Here is a 21,824-nt window from a genome sequence, read left to right on the forward strand (position 1 = left end):
GTAACCTCAAAAACAAGTGTTTTGTATGGTGTGTGTATGTGCATGTATATACTGTATGTATGGGTGTCTATGTGTGTATTATTTTTGTGTATGGGTGTACAAATAAATGAAAAGATGTGTTTGAGATATTATTTTCTCTATTACATAAACTGTTACAGATTATGGAAAACCTAAAATGGATTTTTGATTCACCACTGGGATATATTCAGCAGAATATCAATTATGTAGTTATTAGGAAGTTAAAAAAATCAACAGAAAAGCACACTTTTACAGAGTTAAGTAGACGACCATGTTTCCCCAAAAATAAGACCCTGTCTTATATTTTTTTGAAACATGAAATAAGTGCTTGGCCTTATTGCCATGCACTCAAAAGCCTGATTGGGCTTATTATCAGGGGACACCTTATTTTGGGGGAAATGGGGTATTATTCCAGTTGTTTATTTTATTTGAAAGATGCAAAAGTTAGCAAGGATGGAGGCAGTAGCAGGAAAAAGGAATAGAATAGTATAACAGAGTTGGAAGGGACCTTGGAGGTCTTCTAGTTCAACCCCCTGCCTAGGCAGGAAACTCTACACCACTTCAGACAAATGGTTATCCAATATCTTCTTTAAAACTTCCAGTGTTGGAGCAGTCACATCTTCTGGGGGTAAGTTGTTTCACTGATCAATTGTTCTAACTGTCAGGAAATTTCTCCTTAGTTCTAAGTTGCTTCTCTCCTTGATTAGTTTCCACCCATTGCTTCTTGTCCTACCCTCAGGTGCTTTGGAGAATAGCTTGACTCCCTCTTCTTTGTCGCAACCCCTGAGATATTGGAACACTGCTATCATGTCTCCCCTAGTCCTTCTTTTCATTAAATTAGACATACCCAGTTCCTGCAACTGTTCTTCATAGGTTTTAGCCTCTAGTCCCCTAGTCATCTTTGTTGCTCTTCTCTGCACTCTTTCTAGAGTCTCCACATCTTTTTTACATCGTGGTGACCAAAACTGAATGCAGTATTCCAAGTGTGGCCTTATCAAGGCATTATAAAGTGGTATTAACACTTCATGTGATCTTGATTCTATCCCTCTGTTTATGCAGCCTAGAAGTATCTATCTGACTGTCTTTATAGACCTCTCAAAAACTCTCACCCTCCCTATTGAAAATCCTGATCCTTTATAAATAAAAGGAGCCTATGATTCACTAATTAAAAGTGTGCAGAAGGCAATAGCAAATCACTCCCATATTGACCTGAAAACTGTACAGATGGATCCATGTAGTTGCCAGGAATCGAACCTAGTGCTAGGGAGACCATATCTTATCGTTTTGTAGATTTCTCTTAATGTACTGGGAAATAAAGTCTTGTCCAGTGAATGAGGCAGATTTTGCTATTGAATCTTTATAATCATCTGCATTTTAAATCACAGTACCTTAGGTTTCTTCTCAGCGATGGCAATCCACCAAAATAAATAGGCTCATCAGCTTTCAAATTGAGACCAAAATGCTTTCCTGGAGAAACTGCCGGTATGATTTCTTCATTGTTAGAATCTATGTCTACAATTGATATATTCGCTGGGGAAACACAAAGAAAAATGTTAATGTGTGAGTATATAGCTGGAAATATTTCAAATATTTCTCCTATCTTTGTCGAAATGGTACTTGTGATTTGTACCATTTAACTGTATTTTCAATATATAGATAATCCCTGACCTATGACTAGGATTGAGATCACAATTTCTGCTGCTAAGTAAGGTGGTTGTTAAATGAGTTGGGCCTGTGATTTTATGACTTTTTTTTGCCACAGTTAAGCAAATCATTGCAGTTGTTAAGTGAATCACATAGTCATTAAGTGAATCCAGCCTCCCCCACTGATTGTATTTTTTGGAAGCCAGCTGGAAATGGAAGCACATCCTTACAAATTCATACCGAGATAGTCTAATCCCCAAAAGGCAAGCATATTAAAGTAGAACACTTTGCAAAGATAAAAGCAAACAAGCAGAGAAATAAAAGTATATGAGAAAAGAAGGCAGTGCCTGAAGGTTTTTTAATAATTAAATATACAATTTATGGCAATTTTATTTCATCCTTAGAATTCCATTGTGTTTAATGATATGTTAACTTCAGTGACAAATAAAACATGCAAAAATCCCCCTCCAAATTGATCCAGATTATGATGAGCTTGTACATATGGCATTTCTAATGCACACCACCCACTGCTGTTTTAGAAATAAGTGCTCGCTCTCTGCAGACCATCCAACTCCATTTAATAGCAGGGGATTTGCAATTAAATGCTCCATACCTTCCTACTCCTGATCTTGTATCCTTTTAAATATTATTTTAATACATTTTTAATGTCACATGATTTGCCATTTCTAGGTAGAACAGGGTGGGTGATAAATCTATTTAGATTTAGATAATGGCAATGATCTGCCATTTGAACTGATGGATGGAATTTTCTTTCTCTCTCCTTCTGTCCCTTGAAAACTGCTCTAGCAATTTGAGGATTTGGTTGCAAAAGATTGGGGGGGGGGCTATAAGAAATGCAAAGATCATAGAATTATACAGTTGGAAGGGAACTCGGAGGTCCCCTAGATCAGGGGTTTCCAACCTTGGCAACTTTAAGACTTGTGGACTTCAACTCCCAGAGCAAAGCTGGCTGAGGAACTCTGGGAGTTGACGTCCACAAGTCTTAAAGTTGCCAAGGTTGGAAACCCCTGCCCTTGATGAAGAGCACAGGGGAAACTCCTGCATCACTTTACGTGTAGCCCAATATCATGAAAAAAATGTATTGAAACATTTATCTGAAGAAACATGATACATATAAAGTTAGCGCAGAATAGTGAAGACATATGAACATAAAGAGATGCTTCAGAAAACAATTAACTTGGCTTTATTTCTCAGAATAAATGTGATTAATTGGAGTTGTTGTTCTATGGTTTTATAAAATTCAGTCTTAATTTAGAGATAAAACTAGGAAAGATTTAATTTGTTAAAAAACATTCTCCCGTATCCCAGGTCTTGGCAAACAATATTATTAATAGATGGAAAAGAATCACATTTTTCTTCTGTTTCTCAGCAGTATGTGAAAGTCTTTTGAAAATGTTCATTCATCATATGGATCTGTTCAGTTTGTTTGAATTCCTACATTTTCTCTGCAATATTAGGTGGAATTCAATGGCAAGTATAGTTACAATATATATTTAAGATATACTTTCTATCTAAAGGAAGCCTTTTCTTCCAGCAATATAAGAGTTGGTGGCACTTAGCAAAATGAAACTAGTTTGCATTATGAGCAAAGAGATAACACCAACAGCATTTAACTCTGTGCTTTTTAAAGTCATTTTAAGAAATGCAAAATATGAAAGACACTATAAAATGTAAAACTGACTTCCACTCCAAAGAAATAGTGTAGATTTGTTTTATGAACTTAAAAAAAAAAATCGGGGCACTGCATGAAAAATACATTTTTCACTTGGAATACATTTCTGAGTGTAATTTAGGTAGCTGTGAGGTAGAATTATGCCTAGAAAATTAAGCTGCCTCATTCAAAACAAAATCATAAGGGACCCATTTGACACTGCAATCAGTCACAACTAACCTGAGCCATCTATAATTGAAAGCAAAAGAAGTTGCCAAATAATTTTCTTCTGCAACTTTCTAAACCTACAATTTTATACATCATCTTCTCTGTGATTAGGTGGTTAGCCGTGTTGGATAAGATAATTAGGATGTTTCTGTTATCCCTGCAAGAACTCACCTTGTTTGAGAATTCTTGACAAGGTGAATGATTTCCATTTCCCATCATTGTGGCTCTGGTTGCCGACAACTGAGGCTGTTCCTGAGCCTAGATCATAGCTGACTTTAATATGCCCATCACTGAGTTCTATGCTCATGAAATCCTTCTGTTAGGGAGAAGCATAAATTACAAATGTTGATTTAGCAATTGCATGATACTGTAATCCCATTTTTTATTTTTACCTATCCGTCTTAGATCGAAGTGACTGTTCCTTCCATTATCTTCAGTCCCCAACCATTTATGCAAGATTTGCTTGCACCCAATCTCCCCTTTTCAAAAAGTTTATATGGTTCAAAAAAGAAATTCTCATTTAGATTCATTTAAGGAACCCATTGTGCAAACAGTAGGAACAATTTCTTCCAATCTGAAAGATAAATACCTCTCTGTACAAGACTTCAAATTACTGTTTTTATTGGAAAAAGATAATCTGTGTGCGTGTGCACTACACAGACAAAGAAAGAGACAGTTTATAGTTCCAGGTAAGGAAATGCAGTAATGTAAAAATGAATTATTGTATTTCAATCACATATTTACATCCCAATATCACTGTATATGAAGGTATGATGTTCATTTCAAGAAAATATAATAATGAATGATGACGAATAAAATCTGATTGCATTGTTCAGTGCCCTGTTAGGTGGGAGCATGCAGATGACCTTGGTTATTTTAGATGTTAAGCAGGGTCAACTCTGGAATCCCTCAGCTTTAGAGATTCCGGAAAAGGTCAGAGGTCAGTGGCAAGCCACTCTATGACCCTGCAGAGACAACGGTACGGTCCATTAACTTAATGGAGGCAGTTAGAGACTAGGTCTTATTCCTAGAAGAAACAAACTTTTAGAGATAATAAACTGATGATGAATTTTCATCCAGATATATTTCATTAAGGAATTATGGGATAACTTCAGCAGTAATGTCCCACACAGCAAAAAACCCCAGCATCTTCCCCCAAAAAATGAGGGAAAAAAGAAGAGAATTCATGTCTAGTCTCTCTAGCTCAAAGTGATTCTTTGGGACATATCTATAGTCTTATATGGACTGCTTGCCACCTTTTATATATGTACTAGCTGATAACCCAGCATTGTCCGGGTATTTGTTTATCCCAATCCTGTATTAGACAGGAAAAGCCATCGCTCACTCTGGTGAGAATTTGAGACCTAATTGCCCTGGCCAACAGCCTGGGAAAAATTCTAGAGGGAGCAGCCTTGTTTGAGGTGATTAGCAGGCACCACCCCTGACAACTTCTCCTCTTTACTTGAAGCTGAGGGCTTAGGGGGTTTATTGTTTGTTTGTTTAAGAACCAATCCCCCTTATCAGAAGAAGCCCCCTTGTGGAGTATTGTGAACCATGACAACTCCATTGTGATGTACATTAGAAGCCATTTTAAGGCACAACAGGCTGTATCTTAACAGAACTTGAATACAAATACAAATATCACTGTTGAAAGTACTGTGGTTTGACACTATAGACATAATTCATTCTTTTTCATTTCAGCAGCCAAGGCATTCCAGAGTTTTGCTGGAACACACACACACACACACACACACACAAACAGACACACCCACCCACCTAGGGATGTTAGAGGTGTCTTACCCCCACAGTATTTTTTTCCAGAGAGTAAGTGTGTCTGTGTACCAAGTTTGATTAAAATTGCTTGAGGTGTTCCAGAATTATGCTGGAACACACAGACACACACATCCCGAGGGATGTTACAGAGGTGTTACCCCACAGTAATTTTTTTCCAGAGAGTAAGCCATCTGTGTACCAAGTCATCTGGCTGAAATTGCTTGAGGCATTTTCACGGGTATGGGTATGTAGGTCTTGGCATATTCGGTTCTTTTCCTGTGTAAGGTTGAGAGTATCTTGGCGACGTTTCGACGTTTCGTTAATTTTGAAAAATTTAGCTGTATGGATAAATACTGCAAATTTAGTATTTGTCCATGAAGCTAAAAAAATAATTACAAGTGTAGAATGCACCAATTCTTACTTTAAAAAAGCTTGATTTTAGTCATCTATCAAATTAAATATTTTTACATTTCATAGCCTGGACTTTTGCAGGAATATATACACTGCTCAAAAAAATAAAGGGAACACCTACACAACACAATGTACTGTATTTAATAAGAATATTTCATTCCTTCAGATCTAGGATGTCTTACAGTATTTTTGTGTTCCCTTTACATAAGATTTCATACATAAGATACATAAGATTTCAAGTAGCTTTTGTAGCAAAGAGAAAATAGATTGGTTGGAGGGATCAATATTTACAAGAACATCTTATTCTATGCAAGGTTCATATACACTAAACATTTTTACAAATTGAAAACCAGCATAGTAAATGTCACATGCAACTCACAATTTAATCTAATCTTCAAGCTACAAATTTAAATCTTGCTAAAATCTACTACAGTCAGTCTGCTACTTGGGGAAGAGGGTATCACAAAATCAAAGAAGGGGTATCAGAGAAAAATAAAAACATGAGCAACCACACCCAGTTTTCACTTTGGTTCACCAACCCCTAACATATCTCCACCTAAATGCATCGCTTCTGAGAAAGACAGCCCTCATTGAGAAAAGAAGAAAAAGTGCCAATCATTCCATTGATAGATATGTGTGTCACATTTTGAATATTAAGAGTGCAGGGATATATCTATGGTTTTGAATCCATCCTGAAATAGGGTTTCTCTTGTAGTATTTGCTGTTAAAAGAAAATAACCCCCCCTATGTTTCCTAACACCACCAAAGTCATTGTTAAAATAAGTAGATAAATTCCAGTGAATGTTTACATTACATAATGCCCATCTGTAACTGATAAGGAAATGCTGACATCTACTGTATATATGACAAGTGATTCTTTGGCAATGCAACTTAAAAGTTACATTAGGAATAATAAGAACTGTCACATTAATGATCTGTATTATACTGTCAGCATTATACAAGCTGTTGTATAAACAGTCATAAAACTCACAGTGTTCATTGTAAAATTCATCTACAGGGGAACTGACATATATTTAAGTTCTCTTTATAGGAACTTGCAAATGCCATAACGTTAACAGTCTAAGAAGCATAGTTTTACCAAGTCTAGAGTAGCAAGATACATCAGCAGAGCAGTAGAAGAAAACGTCTTGAATTTGAACATGACCATGGAGATATTGGGATTCCATCTTATGGGACGGCTCACGGTAGCATAACCTTCTCCATCAAACTGAACAGTTCCCTCACCATCTGCCACCTGGGGGCTGTGGTGTGAAGAAACACAAAATAATCAATTTGAAAATTGTTAGATATCAGAAGTTTGTAAATCATCTAACAGCTGATTAAAATCATCATTTCAGTTAGAATCATTGAGACAAAGATGAGTCCATCTGAATCATTCAAATTGATTGGTATAGCATAGGTGATTTGAATCAAATTTTATGTAATATAACAATCTCATAACATGCAAAACTCCACTGAATCATTTTAGCAAGTAGGATTTTATTCAATCATCAATTTAATTTGATGCAGTATATGAAGTGCATGAACCAAAAACCTATCAATTTATTGATTTGAAGAAATACAATTTAATTTCCTGCATTCAGGGAATCAGATAGCTAAATAAAATAGAAATGCAAAGCTCTGAATTAAAATTTCACACAGCTCATATATGGTATGAGTCCTTGCTGATATACATATTATATATGTTATATTTGCACCCATATACTGACATCCACAAGATGATAAATGTGGACATATATGTTATAATGTCATCACACAAATACATATATGTGCAAGATCTGTCATGCTGTCATTGGCTACCTGCATAATTTGCATGATGTCATGATGCAAATACTATTCTAATATCATCACGTATTGATATTGTTTCCAATATCATTGATATTGTATATTATGCATATAACTGAAGAAATGCCCTTAGACATGTAAAGATTAACTTTGTATGCATGTACATATTTAGTTCCTATATGTTTTCAGTCATTCATTTACCATGTATATGTATTGGGGAGGGGATGGTGAATATTGTGAACTATGCCATACAATTTTCATTTTTCAGAGTGGTTTTAATAATGATTGGGGTTTCAAAAGGCTGATCCTTATGCTAAACAAATCAAATTATGGCCTTTCAAAGTGTCATTTCTATATAAAAAGAAGTACCAATAGATTTAGAAAAAAAGATTGCGAGATCCCTAGCTACAAGAAAGAAAGAAAGAAAGAAAGAAAGAAAGAAAGAAAGAAAGAAAGAAAGAAAGAGACTTTAAATTCTTGCAATCACATTGCCTTCTTATATTTGATATATTCAGAGAAGTGATTAATGAACTAATTATTCATTTTCATGATGATAATGGTCAAAATTATACTATAACTTTTGACAAATATTAGAATGTAATCAATAATTTAAGTGGATCATTTAGGCTTTAAAAACACGAATATATTTTTTTAAATAATTACAAAAATTATTTTTTTTATTATTTTTTATTTTATGGGGAAAAAACTTACCTGACAGCACAGCCTTTACACTCTCCTTCAATGTCTCTGAAATTCCATAGTCCTATTGGTTTGCTGTCTAAATAGGTTTCTCCCATGCATCCTGTGAATGTAGTAACTCTCACAGCATCAGATTTCTGGAAATAGAAAGTATGCCGGCTAAGTATTGAATCCTTTATTAATAGACTCTATTACAATTTGTAACAAAAGCTGATATTTGTCCATAGCCTGCCTTTTTAGGTTTGTTCCCACATACTGCCTAATTTTCAATAGAAGTGGAAGCTATTAAATCAAAAATGATTGACATGGACCGAGAAACACGCCTTCTGTGTCACAGCACCTGCCTTCTGGAATGAGGTTACCCCTGAGATCCAGATGGTTCCACCCTGCTGGCATTCCTGAGGACCTTAAAAACCTGATTCATCTCTCATGGTGTGGAATGGAAGAAAACTTACAGATACAGAAAGCTTACAGAACTGTTATAACTCGAGGGCTACCTGTATAAATTTCTTGGGCCTTCCATTCAACCACAACCTTTATGAACAAATTGCATACTGGTACAGATGATTATTGATTTAGATAAATTGTAATTATAAAGAAATATAAGAGCTTCCCTGAAACACTTGGGTAAAAATATATTCATGTACGAAAAGTTCTAATATAACATTTTTAAAATTTTGCTTCTTCTTTTTTTTTAGTTCATCAAATACCTAAAAGCATTTTTGTTTAAAAAATGAGAACAACTACCTTAAAATCAGCCAGCAAGAGGGTGATTTAGGCAATATTAGGATGAGTCTTAGTTTTCTTTTTTTAGATAGCCTTTTAATTTTGATTTTGTCAAATCATAATTATCACAAGTTAGCAGTATAAGCACACAAACACAGCAGTTTGAAGAACACTTTGTTGTAATTGCTGAACTGCTGAAAGAGAATTGTTCACACAGAAAGTTGTCCTTTTCAAAAGTACCTAATTATTTTTTATGTCTCATTTCATCAATATTATTTTACTTCCAGATATTTAGCAATTTGAGACATATAAGCACCTAGTGCTTTTCATAAGGAATTATGAATATTAAAAATATTAATGTAAGAACATCTGGAGAACAGAAACTTGCCTTTCAGGCATGGCATGACATCTGAAAATCTTCCAAATTCACTGTGAATATGGCAAACTTGGCATTGCAATAAAATCAACTCATATTGAAAAGAACTTGTAAAAAGAAAAAATGGATGAGAGAAGCAAGTTCAGAAAAGGAAGTATTTTTTGAATGTTAAACCAGTCTACTATGTTGGGCTCATAAACAGAAAAGAGTAATTATAGTTGTTACTGTTGGTCACACATTAGACGGATGTTTAGACTGAATTTGGCATTTCCATCCACATAGTCCTTCCCAAGCTCTTAAGATAGACAGCTGTTGTTGGTTTTATTATTGCTTTTGTTTGATTTCTTTTGAGTTAGCATTGACTCCTAGCAACTACCTGGAAAGGCCTCTTATTATGAACTATCATGGCCATAATGGACATTTTTCTTCAAGGCATTATATAAATAAATTAATGGACTAGGTTGGTTGGAATTCTTGCTGTGTATATATTTACTAGTTGTTATTGCTAATTAATTCCCCACCTTGTTTACTATTTTATGTTCTACTTTGATTGTATATTTGTTATTTTGTTTTTATGGAGGGAACTACCTAGAGTAATTTGGGGTTGAGGGATCTCTAAGTCGAATAATGAATTAAATATGTAATTAAGAATCCCAAAACCGCAGTATAATTTTTGAATGTATTTTTCCACAAATTTATGCATCATTTTAACTCAAATGATAACACTTATTCAAAGTGTATGCATATATAATATTGAAATACATGAATGAAATTATCTGTGGATTATGTATCTATTTATAGCATTAAGGTTGGCTAGAAAACACTAGGATTTAAACTATTGGAAAGGTATTAAATGAGATGAAAGAGTTAACACAGCATATAGAAAATTACTTGAGATTGAAGCAGATGCCAATAATAATAATAATAAAAATGATTTAAGAGGAGTGAAGCCAAAGTGGATTTTAAAAAGAGTTTAGGATCCAAGTTGGATCTGTCAATCCATCCATCTACCGATCCCAGTACAAGGTTTATAAAAAAATGTACATGTAATTATAAATGAACTTAATGAATGTATATATTATGGAAACAGCATTTAAATAGAAGATGGGAAACTGAGGTCTTTGTAAAACTTTATCTTGTTTTAGGGTTAAATAAAATCTGTAATTCTTTTAATTTATATGCTAAAGAATGTTTCAAGTCCAGAATCGGTCTAGCTGGTTTCAGATTAAATTACAGTTTATTTTAAAAATCTGATTGATTAGATGCAGTCAGAGCTGTTTGGAAGATTGGAGCAGGTTTTAAAGGCTCATTTTATCATATGGGTGTCTCTCAGGGATGAGTTTCACTTACCTTTGCTACCGGTTCACTCACGTGCACCACTTCTGCACATGCACAGAAGCTTCTGCGCATGCGCAGACTGTATTTGATGATATCCAGGTGGGTTAGGGACCCTAATCCTAATCCTACGGGTTTGCCTGAAACGGGGCGAACCGGTAGCAGCCCACCACTGGTGTCTCTGTAGGGCCATGCAAAATGAAGTAATTATCAGGAATTGCAGATAGGATTCAGCAATCAAATATCTGGTTTTTACCACTTCTCTTTTTTATAGGGAGGAAGAGAGGGAGGGAGGAAGGAAACTTTATGCTGATACCCTTCAACCAGTGGTCCTTGTTCAGTGAAAACATGACTTGATATGGATTTCATAATGTAGTGGTTAAGGCACTGTAACAATCTGAGAAGATACATATAGTCTGTAGAGAAAAAGAGAGATGAACTGGACAGAAATATGAAAAATCTGTTGCCTAGGCCGAGGGCTGAAGAATGCTTGGAAAGTCCAAGGGAGGAAAATAACATTCAGAAGCAATACAGGCAAATGCTTCCCTGATTCACTGGAGTGTAAGGAGGAGGGGGGGGGATGTACAATATACTGAAGACTTGCAAGTCTCTGTTATTATAGCCTATCTCAAACAAGTATAGATCTCTTAATGTGGAGTTGATTTTCTGGTCTGGTCTACCTAGCAGGACTGATGTTGCCATCCTGTCATGGAAGCTTATGTGATCATTTTTTTCACATGATATAATCAGCAACTTCAAGAGCACCCAAGAGGATACTGGAGGTGAGAGGGCCTTTCTTATTTACAGACATCTCCAGGAGCTCCTTCCCTCCCCACTCCCTGTCCATTCTTTCTATCTTCATTTGTGCTGTTTCTGTTGCTTGCCTGCTGACCTGATATCATGTCTGAGAAAAATAGCCAGTGAGTTTCCTAGGAATACACATAGGTACGTATATCTCACTTGAATAAGACACTGGAAGTTGCGGCAATTTCACCCACAATGCCTCTTTGTAAAAGAAGGTTAAATAATATGATTTCAGACAAATCATCTGAAGGCCCAAAGCCATTTTCCAATGGTCAGGTACAAATAAAACCAGTAGAGAACTCCTGAGTCTTTTATTTTCTAACTAGCCTAGAAGGAGCTAATGATTAGAGTAAATTAGCCACCAAGTCAAATCTTTCCTAGTGCCTATGTCATATTGCATATGCAAATTTGGTTGTGAATTCTGACTGATGTCGGATATAAATGACATTAGTGTTAAACACTGATGAATTCCAGTTTCTACCTGTTCTTATATTATGGTTCTGAACAGGGGACTGAGAGAAAAACCTCATTTAAATTAGTAATATAGCCTCAGTCTGGGATTTGGAAGTAGTTCCTGTTGTGCTTTAGCAACAGCAATAGCACTTAGACATCTATACCGCTCCATAGTGCTTTACAGCACTCTTTGAGAGGTTTAGAGTCAGCATATTGCCCCCTATAATCTGGATCCTCATTTTACTGATCTCGGAAGGATGGAAGGATGGGTCAGTCTTGAGCTGGTCGGGCAATACTGCATTCTACAGCAGAAGTCAAGAATTTAGAAGAAACCCCAGATTGTGCACAGGGTGTGCTTGTGGCAGTGCAACCCTTCCAACAGCAAAGATGCTTTAGACTCTGATTTTCCATGGGCTAGTATTACAGTGTTATTTGATCCTTTCATGATTACATAGCTTTGTAAAATGTGTCAAATTCCAATTAATATTGGAACCATTCTGTGGATCTTTTCAGCTGCAATAAAAGTCCATAAATAAATAATTGTATCTAAAGTGGGAAATGTGCTTTGTATCCAGTGTAATACAGGTCATTGTTGAATATGCTGGTGGCACATTAAGGAACCTGTGTCTTTTATTGCACCATAGGTAGGCACAATTTTGTGAAAAGTTCAGAAGATTTTAATGGGATAATAGTTGCTGATACTACTTGGGTACATATGAAAATAAGAGTAGGTAATGCAGATATAATTACTGTCATTATTGTGACATTTATTTTATTGGCAATTAATTAGACTGTAGTCTAGAAGCTACTTTGAGCACAACTCTCTGAAATTCCACAAAAGACAGTGAATTAAGACTGCTCCCTCTCAAGCAAATGCTTTAAATAAAACAAAGAAAAGCATATATGGTTACAGTGACCAGTTAAGCAGAGAGTCACTCATTACCTTTATTTTCTCAGTTAAACCTCCAACAAATAGCATGGCGTTTGCATCTACATCTAAAATTGTGTAACCAGGTGGAGAAATTCCACTGAAAATGCCTGGAATGATGGTAGCTTTGGGACCTTCTAATGCCTGTACTGAAATGGTGCCATTTCTTCCAGTCCTGTAAGAAAAAAAACACGGGGGTGAGTTTCGCTACTCATCAACTAACATTCACCTTCATGTAAATACAAGCATTCTCTCCAACCTATGAAGATATTTACATATGCAAGATGACATTTTGTGAATTTTTGTATTCAAGTTTTAAATTATTAGGATACACTATGGATTCTGAATCTCTGATGGTTAGGTTCATGTGAAGAGTTAGCCAACAGGAATGGATTCCTATTGACTAGGTTAACACAGGTGCCTGATAACATGTAATCCCAGTGGCAAGAAGTTATGAGATTTATTATTTTAATCTGAGAAGAAAAATTCCACTATGGAAACAAAGAATTCCGTGGACTACAATTTCAACCCACCACACCTGTTGCCTGAAAGTCCACACCACTCAAATGGAGAGGACAATTTCTTTATTTATATTAGCTTCTACAGCTTGCAGGGATTTTCATCTCTAAATCTAAAATGCAGCTATTTTTAAAAGATAAAGGTTACAATCCCTTTATTTGTAGCAGATGCTGCCTCAGAAAATAAAAGATACTGGAAAAAAACAAACATCAATTTATTCTATAGACTCCAATGAGTTTATGCATCAAAAACATTCTATATTTTATGAACAGGGCATATTCATCTTTTTCTTTCTTTGCACTTCCTCAATGCCTTCCCCCGCCCGTCCGCCCACTTTTGAATCTGAAGCATTCCAGACTTCCAAGGCTCAACTTTTCATTTGTTTATGCCTTTGTCTGTTCTTTTCATGACAGACATGCTTTTTCACTCTGAATAAGTTCAATGGATTTATTATGGCAGTATAGTAAGCTAGATCATGAATGGCACTTCAACAGACAGAGATAAAAAATACGTCAGTTTTGAGTTTCCAACAGAACTAGAACCATTCCATTGGAACATGTCAAATGACATAGTTTAATCAGCATGCAGATCAAAACACACATTTGAAAGGGCTCAAACTTCAATCAAAGGGATTAGGATTCAAACCCCTAATATCAAAGAACGACTTGGAAGCAGGATTTTTTTCTGATGTGGTCTCAAGGCTCCTAAAAAAGTTAGTAATGTGAAGAGCTGATCCATTGGAAAAGGCTGTGAGTCTTGCCTGAGACTCCTGCCTTAGTCTCTTGCCTGAGACCACTATTCCAAAATTCCAGGTATTCACAGCCATGATTTTGCTCTATGCCCCGGTTCTCATGAGCAGTGCATAACCATGCACACACAAAGCTGCAACAAAATTTAAACTTAATGTTAACCGCTTTAATCTAGATTGCAGAAAATATGTCTTCTGTAACAGAATCATCAGTGCTTGGAATACTTTACCTGACTCTGTGGTCTCTTCCCATAATCCTAAAAGCTTTAACCAAAAACTTTCTACTATGACCTCACCCCATTCCTAAGAGGACCATAAGGGGCGTGCATAAGAGCGCAAACGTGCCTACCGTTCCTGTCCTATTGTTTTTCTTTTCTTCTTCATATATATATATATATATATATATTTATATATATATATATATATATATATATATATATATATATATATATATATATATATATGCTTATACCTCCTAATATTTACTCATATATATGTTTATATACTATATAATCTTTTTATATGATGTTGTGACAAAATAAATAAATAAATAAATAATCAATCAATCTGATAAGAACGGTAGATGGGGGAACTTGAAATGATCTGAAGACAGATTCTTCAGAAGATTGCAGCTTAGGGATTGCTCCCACAACCCATGTTACTCAGATGCTGCTATTCCTAGGTCCATTTCCTAATGAGTGGGAGAAACACATCATCCCAATTAGTTTTATTCACAAAGTACTTTTGTCACAGCCACATTGGCAAAATAATAGGTAACTAAGACGGGCCACTGCTTTATTCATTTGGACAATAATATGCCGCTAATGAAAGGTATACATATTCTGATGTCTAAAAGAACAGGTAGGGCTTTTAAAATATTTCTTGTATTTATTAGGTTTATATTCTGCTTGTCCACTCATACAACAAAAAATTTAAAAAAATCAAAAACAGTGCATACAAAAATAAATAAATTAAAAGCTAATACAGCATTCTCAATATTGCAAAAGTACTGGCAGAAGCTTCTCCACTTAGTAAAGCTATATTTTGGCAGGATCCCTGAAGACAAAAGGGAGAAAGGTAGGCAGCAGGTATCAGAGACATCTCACCTGGACTCTTCTTTTCCTTCCCAAATGGTCATAACTATTTACGGCACTCTGAGAAGGATCCTTGAAACTGCTTCATTTTCAAATTTTATATTTGATCATGCATTACATTGCATTAGATTCTAAAAATACAATAGGATGGATCCCAGAATAACTACTTTCACAAGAATTTGCATGAATGTGATGCCACTTTGAAAATGTTATCTTTTTACGAGGCTCTTTCGGAATCTGGAGCATGGAATCACCATTTGAGAGTGACACAATTAGTACGAAAGATCTTAGGAACTTGCCTTGAGGCTTCAATTCGGTACCAAACTCCGTCATCAATTGTGAGATCCGGATAGTCAGCACGCCCAACCCCAGATCCCACGTCCCATAAGAAATCCACTTTTCCTTTACGCATTTCTATGGCCAAGAAGTCAGTCTAAGATGAGGAAAGGATATTTCAAACAAAATGAACATAGCATAATAATAGGGTTTACTAACCTCTGAGACAACCTGGTAAAATAATGCAAAATGTTATTTAGTAAAATAGTGAAAAGGAAGCAAATAAGTGCAATGAACGGTTATATACTATCACGAAGGGATAATTATTTTTAATGCATTTTTTTTCTGAAAATATTTCTTATCATGTTCTATATGTAATATTTATGAATTGAATCATTATCTTTCCCATTAGTAATGGCTGTCAATTACTGTCTAGCATAATCCCTAATATCCTGTATAATTTACATATTCAAAAATATTTAAGTCTATTTTTAAAAAAATATAGATAAAGCAAAGAGGAAACATTATAGAAACAAGGGATTCAATACCTCCAGTTCTCTTTATCATAACTTCATACCTTTGTGTAATCATATCTGCTTCCAGGGATACTTCGCACATATTTTATTTTTTATTTATTTTACTGATTTTACAATAGTATATAATATGAATGTGGGATTTTCTGGTTGAAACTTCTTTTTGAATCAGTTTTGCAGGGGCTTTTTTTCCCTCATAGGCTTTAGAAACAAAAGAGAACTATTTAAAAAAAAAATTGACCCAGTTTTTATAAAGTTAATTAATCCATCAGTTGTATTATTTCCTGAAATAATTTACAAATTATTTTGTAAATTATAAATAACTTTACAAATTACACTCTCTACTGGAAGTTCTTTTGATCTTTTGTGCATTTAGTTCCTTTGGAGTATCTTTTCATTTGGATGGGATTTCTAGGTCCTCCTAACAAGTGTCATCTTCTCCCCCTACCCCAGCTTCCTCTTTCAAATTATTTTCGTTATTGCATAGCTGATGCTAGAAATACCAGCATTTAAAAAAATATTATTTATCACTGTTGTAGTAAAACAAAAATGGTTCGGGTCCTATCCATATCGATTTTTATCATCGACGACTCCACTCCAAGGAAGGCACCCCATATTAGATTAACTGAGCCTATTTAAGGGTTCAGCAATAGGAACGTTACTGACCAGTTTCCTACACAAGCGGTGACAATGCACTAATTTGAGCCAAGGGGTTCTGGTAATAACAATACTTGCTTTTGCTATTCCTTGGGAAAATGTAAACATGATGATGTGGGATGAAGTGACTTATGGGAAATGGCAACAGTAATGATAGGTAGCTCTATGAATATCAGATGGTACTCCAGCTATATTGCCAGAATTAATATCAATATACAATCAGATGGTAACATAAAAAAAACAACCTAATGTGGACTTACATATCTATTACTTCCAAGATAAAAAAGTAGATTATCAGGAACAGTTGTCTTTACGTTGAGAATAACAGTGTTGTACAGTCCTTTTTTAATTTCTGGTCTGTATGTTCGAATACAGTTTCCTCCTGAAGCCACAGATACTTTAATCTTCAATTAGCAATTAAAGGCAAAAGAAAAAGAAAGAGATCCATTTTTAATATTTTCAGTTCCACTCATGAAAATAAATTGATAGGAATTTTCCAGAGATCTGGCTTTAGAATATAAAGTACTAGCAGTTTTATGTAGTATTCTCTAAGGACATCACAATCCATTATTTTACCACACCAGAATATCTAACAATGTACAAAGTCCTGGTTTGACAACTCAATTGCTGAATAATTCAGAAGTAAACTGCCTAATGAAGTCAAATGTATGAGCTACTATATTTGAGACTTGTACATATACCATATTATTTTAAATAAATTATTTCCTATTGTTTGGGTGTGTGTTATGAAAGCCTTTTATATATTGTGCTTCTATTGACAACTGTTGCTAGATGCGTCCCATAGGATCTTTTAATTTTTAAAACTAATTATCTATAGTCACTAAGAGTTCACTTAGTGCTTACTGTAATATTATTATCATTATTTTTAAAAGCAATGGCATTTCTGTATGTTAAAAAAAAAGACTCAATAAAGACCCAGTCGATTTGCTTTATTGAGTTTACAGAATTACTTTCCAAAAACAAACAAGAAAGTTGAACATTCCATTTGATTGCTAAAGTTTATTATCTGAAACTCTGAAAGAACACCATACTAACCAGGCAAATGTATATACTATCGCTACGGATGTCATAATTTGAAAAGGGATGATTCTAGGATCATAAAAGAGATGTATTTATAACTCTGATGAAAGGTTGTGCAAATATACTCAAAAATTGTAATGGATTTCAGCTTGCAGCAGTGAAAGTATTTCCATATTGCAGTGATTCTATGAGCTATACTGTAGGGATTGTATACTTCCAGAAGATCCATCTATGGATCTGCAGAAAAAACAATTACTACCAACCTGCCTTCCATTAAGGACCTGTATACTGCATGAGTCAAAAAGAGGCCTGTGAAAATATTTAGAGACCCCTTGCATCCTGGACATAAACTGTCCTACCCTCCTCCTACCCTCAAAATGACACTATAGATCACTGCACACCAGAACAACTAGACACAAGAACATTTTTCCCCCGAAGGCCATCACTCTGCTAAACAAATAATTCCCTCAACACTGTCAAACTATTTACTAAATCTGCACTACTATTAATCTTCTCATTGTTCCCATCACCCATCTCCTTCCACTTATGATTGTATGACTGTAACTTTGTTGCTTGTATCCTTAAAATTTATATTGATATTGATTGTTTCCTGATTGCTTATTTGTACCCTACGACTATCATTAAGTGTTGTACCTTATGATTCTTGATGAATGTATCGTTTCTTTTATGTACTCCGAGAGCATATGCACCAAGACAAATTCCTTGTGTGTCCAATCACATTTGGTCAATAAAAAATTATCTTCTCTTCTCTTCTCTACTCTACTCTACTCTACCCTATCCTACTCTACTCTACTTTACTCTACTCTATTCTACTCTACTCTATTCTACTCTACTCTATTCTATTATCTATGATGGACAAGTAATAGACAAGGGAACAGACTAAATACTGTATGATTCCTCAGAGAAGAAAATGGCAATCCATTCCAGTATATCACTAAAGGAATATTCACAGTTAGGGCAATATTATAAAGATAGGTATACCATTGCTCTGCCAGGACTATGAACCAAGGCATAGTATCAAAACTGTCCAACTAAACAATGAACTCAAGTCAAAAGCAAGAAGTGACAAGGAGTCATATAAAATTAGCAATGCAAATATATTAAGAATATAATTTGAAAGGGGAAACAAGATATTTGTTTAAGAAAATTGGAGAAGGCAAGTAAAGCTTTTATACAAAAATAAGCATAATAAGATATAAAGGAATCAAAGATGTGAGAATAAAGATTCAACAAAGAAACAGCACAAATATGTGGAAGAATAAATTACGGATAAGCAAGGTTTCATCATTGTACTATCAGACATTTTGAAAAGTGAAGTTAAATGGGCCCTAGAAAACCACTTGTAGTTTATAATCAGGTAACACAAACACCCTGGAGTCCAAGGAACTGGAGGAGAGCCATTTACATTCCAATAGCCAAAAAAATATAAAGCTCACGCCTCAAAGTTTTGCAGTCCAGACTTTTGATAAGGTGAACCACAAGAAATAGCAGATTTATTTATTTATTTATTTATTTATTTATTTATTTATTTATTCAAATTTATATACTGCCCTATCTCCCGAAGGACTCAGGGCGGTTCACAGGCACATAAAACATGTATATACAATTAAAATAACTATTAAAAAACTTATTCTAATGCCAAATATTAAAAATATAAATATCAATCTTAAAACCAAATTTAAAACCCCTATAAATTTAAAATCTACGAATTTAAAATCTAAGCCAGTCCTGCACAGATGAATAAATGCGTCTTGAGCTCGCGACGGAAGATACCTTTCAAATATGAACATACAAGGATACTTTGTCTGTTCGTTGAAGAATTTATATAACAACTACAAGTGATAATATTAATAGATACAGAGCAATTAAATATATGTCAAATATACAATGAAAAATATTTTAGTAGAAGAAATACAGATTAGAATCAGTACAACTGGGAGAAACATAAAAACCATAGCTATGTTGATGATACCAAAGTGATAACTAGAAGATTTTAAAAAATGTCTTGTTGAATTTTAAAAAAAAGAAAGCAAAAGCTAGTTTGCACATTGTTCCATACAAATAACAAAAAAATAAAAACATAAAAACATAAAACCAAAACAAAACCTCATGCAGAACAATTAAGATTAAATCAACAGATAATGCCAACTCAATGCACCCGAGCATAGAAGGCACGGTAATAGTAAAAAAAAAACTTTTATTTTCATAGGGTCAAAAATTCACAGTGATAGTGACCATAATAAAGAATGGAAAAAAGAGATATCTGCTACTTGGATGAGTGGTGTAGATAAAATATAGTAGACGAGATAGTACAAGAAATGTTAGTACAAGATAGTACAAGAAATGTTAGTACAAGATAGTACAAGAAATGTTCATATTATAAAACCAATGGTTTCCCTGTTTTAACGAATGCCTGAGAAAGTTGGATACTAAAAAATGCTTAATGAAGAAAAGTTAATGCCTTTGATATATGGACCTGGAGAAAACAATTAAGAATGCCTTGGGTTGCAAAGACAACAAATAATTCAGTGCCATGGGAAGTAAAATCAGACTTCTTATTGAAAACATTAATAATGATGGTAAATCTTAAATATTTAAGACACATAATACAAAGGAAAGAGTTGTTGGAGAAGATCTTAAAGCTTGGAAAAACATCCTAAAGAGTCTTAGAGAAGACAAGATGGTTAAATACTACTACTAATGACACTAGCAGGATTTTAGAAGAATTCAGAAAAGCATACTACAGCCTTTGGATCATAAGGAGTGATCACTCTTTGACTGAACATTCATGTTTCCATGGACTGAGCTAGTTTATACAGGTAGTCCTTGACTTAGGATCATAATTGAGCCCAAAATTTATGTTGTTAAGTGAGACATTTTTAAAGTGAGTTTTGCCACTATTTTACGACCTTTCTTGCTTCAGTTATTGAGTGAATCACTGCAGTTGATAAGTCAGTAACCTAGTTGTTAAGTGAATCTGGCTTCCCCATCGACTTTCTTGTGAGAAGATTGCAAAAGGTGATCACATGACCTTGGGACACAGAAACAGTCATAAATATGAACCAGTTGCCAACCATCTGAATTCTGACCCCATGATAATGGAGATGCTGCAAAGGCCGTTACTGTAAAAAACAGTCATAAATCACTTTTTTTCAGTGCCGTTGTAACTTTGAATGGTCATTAAACGAACTGTTGTAAATCAAGGATTACTTGTAATTTGTGGCTCCTCCTACATTCCCTGCTCCTGCACAATGAGCAGCTCCAACTTGTGTTTTACAGTACAATCCTTTCTGGAGCAGAATTTTCTACTTATCATGATTCACGCTTTGGTCATCTCTTGTTTGGACTACTCTAACATGTTGTACTTGGGATTTCCCCCGAAGATGACTCAGAGACTTCTGCTGGTCCAGAATAAAGCATTTCAGACAGGAACAGATATAGGTAAAACTACTACTATTACTATTTTGAGAACTGCACTTGTAACTAGTTTGTTTTAAGGCAGGGGTCTCCAACCTTGGTCACTTTAAGACTTGTGGACTTCAACACCCAGAATTCTGGGAGTTGAAGTCCACAAGTCTTAAAGTGGCCAAGATTGAAGACCTCTGTTTTAAGGAGTAATTCAGGATTCTGGTTAACAGTTTTAATTTTTTGTAGGGATCAGGACTTGGATATCTTTGGTATTGCCTTCTCCTAGTGGTTTCTACCTGTAAATTATGTTTGAGAAAATAAGATTCTTTCCGGGCCTCTAATGATTGCCACCTGCAGGGACCCTGGAGAAGGGTTAGGGTTAGGGTCAGTTCATGCACCCTTTCTCTGAATTTCTCTACAAATTAGATCCCATACCCTTGAAGTATTCATAAAGCTAGAAAGACCTGGGTTTTCCAGTGTATCTTCAAGATCTAATATGCTTCTTTTGACTCTTCTTAAAAAGGAAAGTCTATATGTTAACGTTGTCTGCAGTTATTTTGGATTGTGCATGAATGTGTATCTATCTATTTTAACACAGTTACTGCAATGAATGATAAGAAGGTCTCCGAATGTCTTTCACAATCTATTATCACT

At 34.9% G+C, this 21,824-nt stretch overlaps 1 protein-coding gene across 6 annotated transcripts in view; it reads right to left on the reverse strand.

The window, feature by feature from the left end:
* The window catches only part of LAMA2 (laminin subunit alpha 2), a 515,150-nt gene that overhangs the window by 48,885 nt on the left and 444,441 nt on the right, over positions 1-21,824 (reverse strand). For all 6 annotated transcript variants that reach the window (XM_058172079.1, XM_058172060.1, XM_058172053.1 and 3 more), the window contains 7 exons: positions 16,961-17,104; positions 15,534-15,667; positions 12,889-13,048; positions 8,264-8,388; positions 6,846-7,008; positions 3,734-3,878; positions 1,407-1,548 (listed from right to left, as the gene is read on the reverse strand). In XM_058172079.1, coding sequence (XP_058028062.1) covers positions 1,407-1,548; positions 3,734-3,878; positions 6,846-7,008; positions 8,264-8,388; positions 12,889-13,048; positions 15,534-15,667; positions 16,961-17,104 — 1,013 coding nt within the window. The remainder of the gene's footprint in view (positions 1-1,406; positions 1,549-3,733; positions 3,879-6,845; positions 7,009-8,263; positions 8,389-12,888; positions 13,049-15,533; positions 15,668-16,960; positions 17,105-21,824) is intronic.

Source organism: Ahaetulla prasina, chromosome 1 (assembly GCF_028640845.1).
Source record: "Ahaetulla prasina isolate Xishuangbanna chromosome 1, ASM2864084v1, whole genome shotgun sequence".
NCBI lineage: Eukaryota > Metazoa > Chordata > Lepidosauria > Squamata > Colubridae > Ahaetulla > Ahaetulla prasina.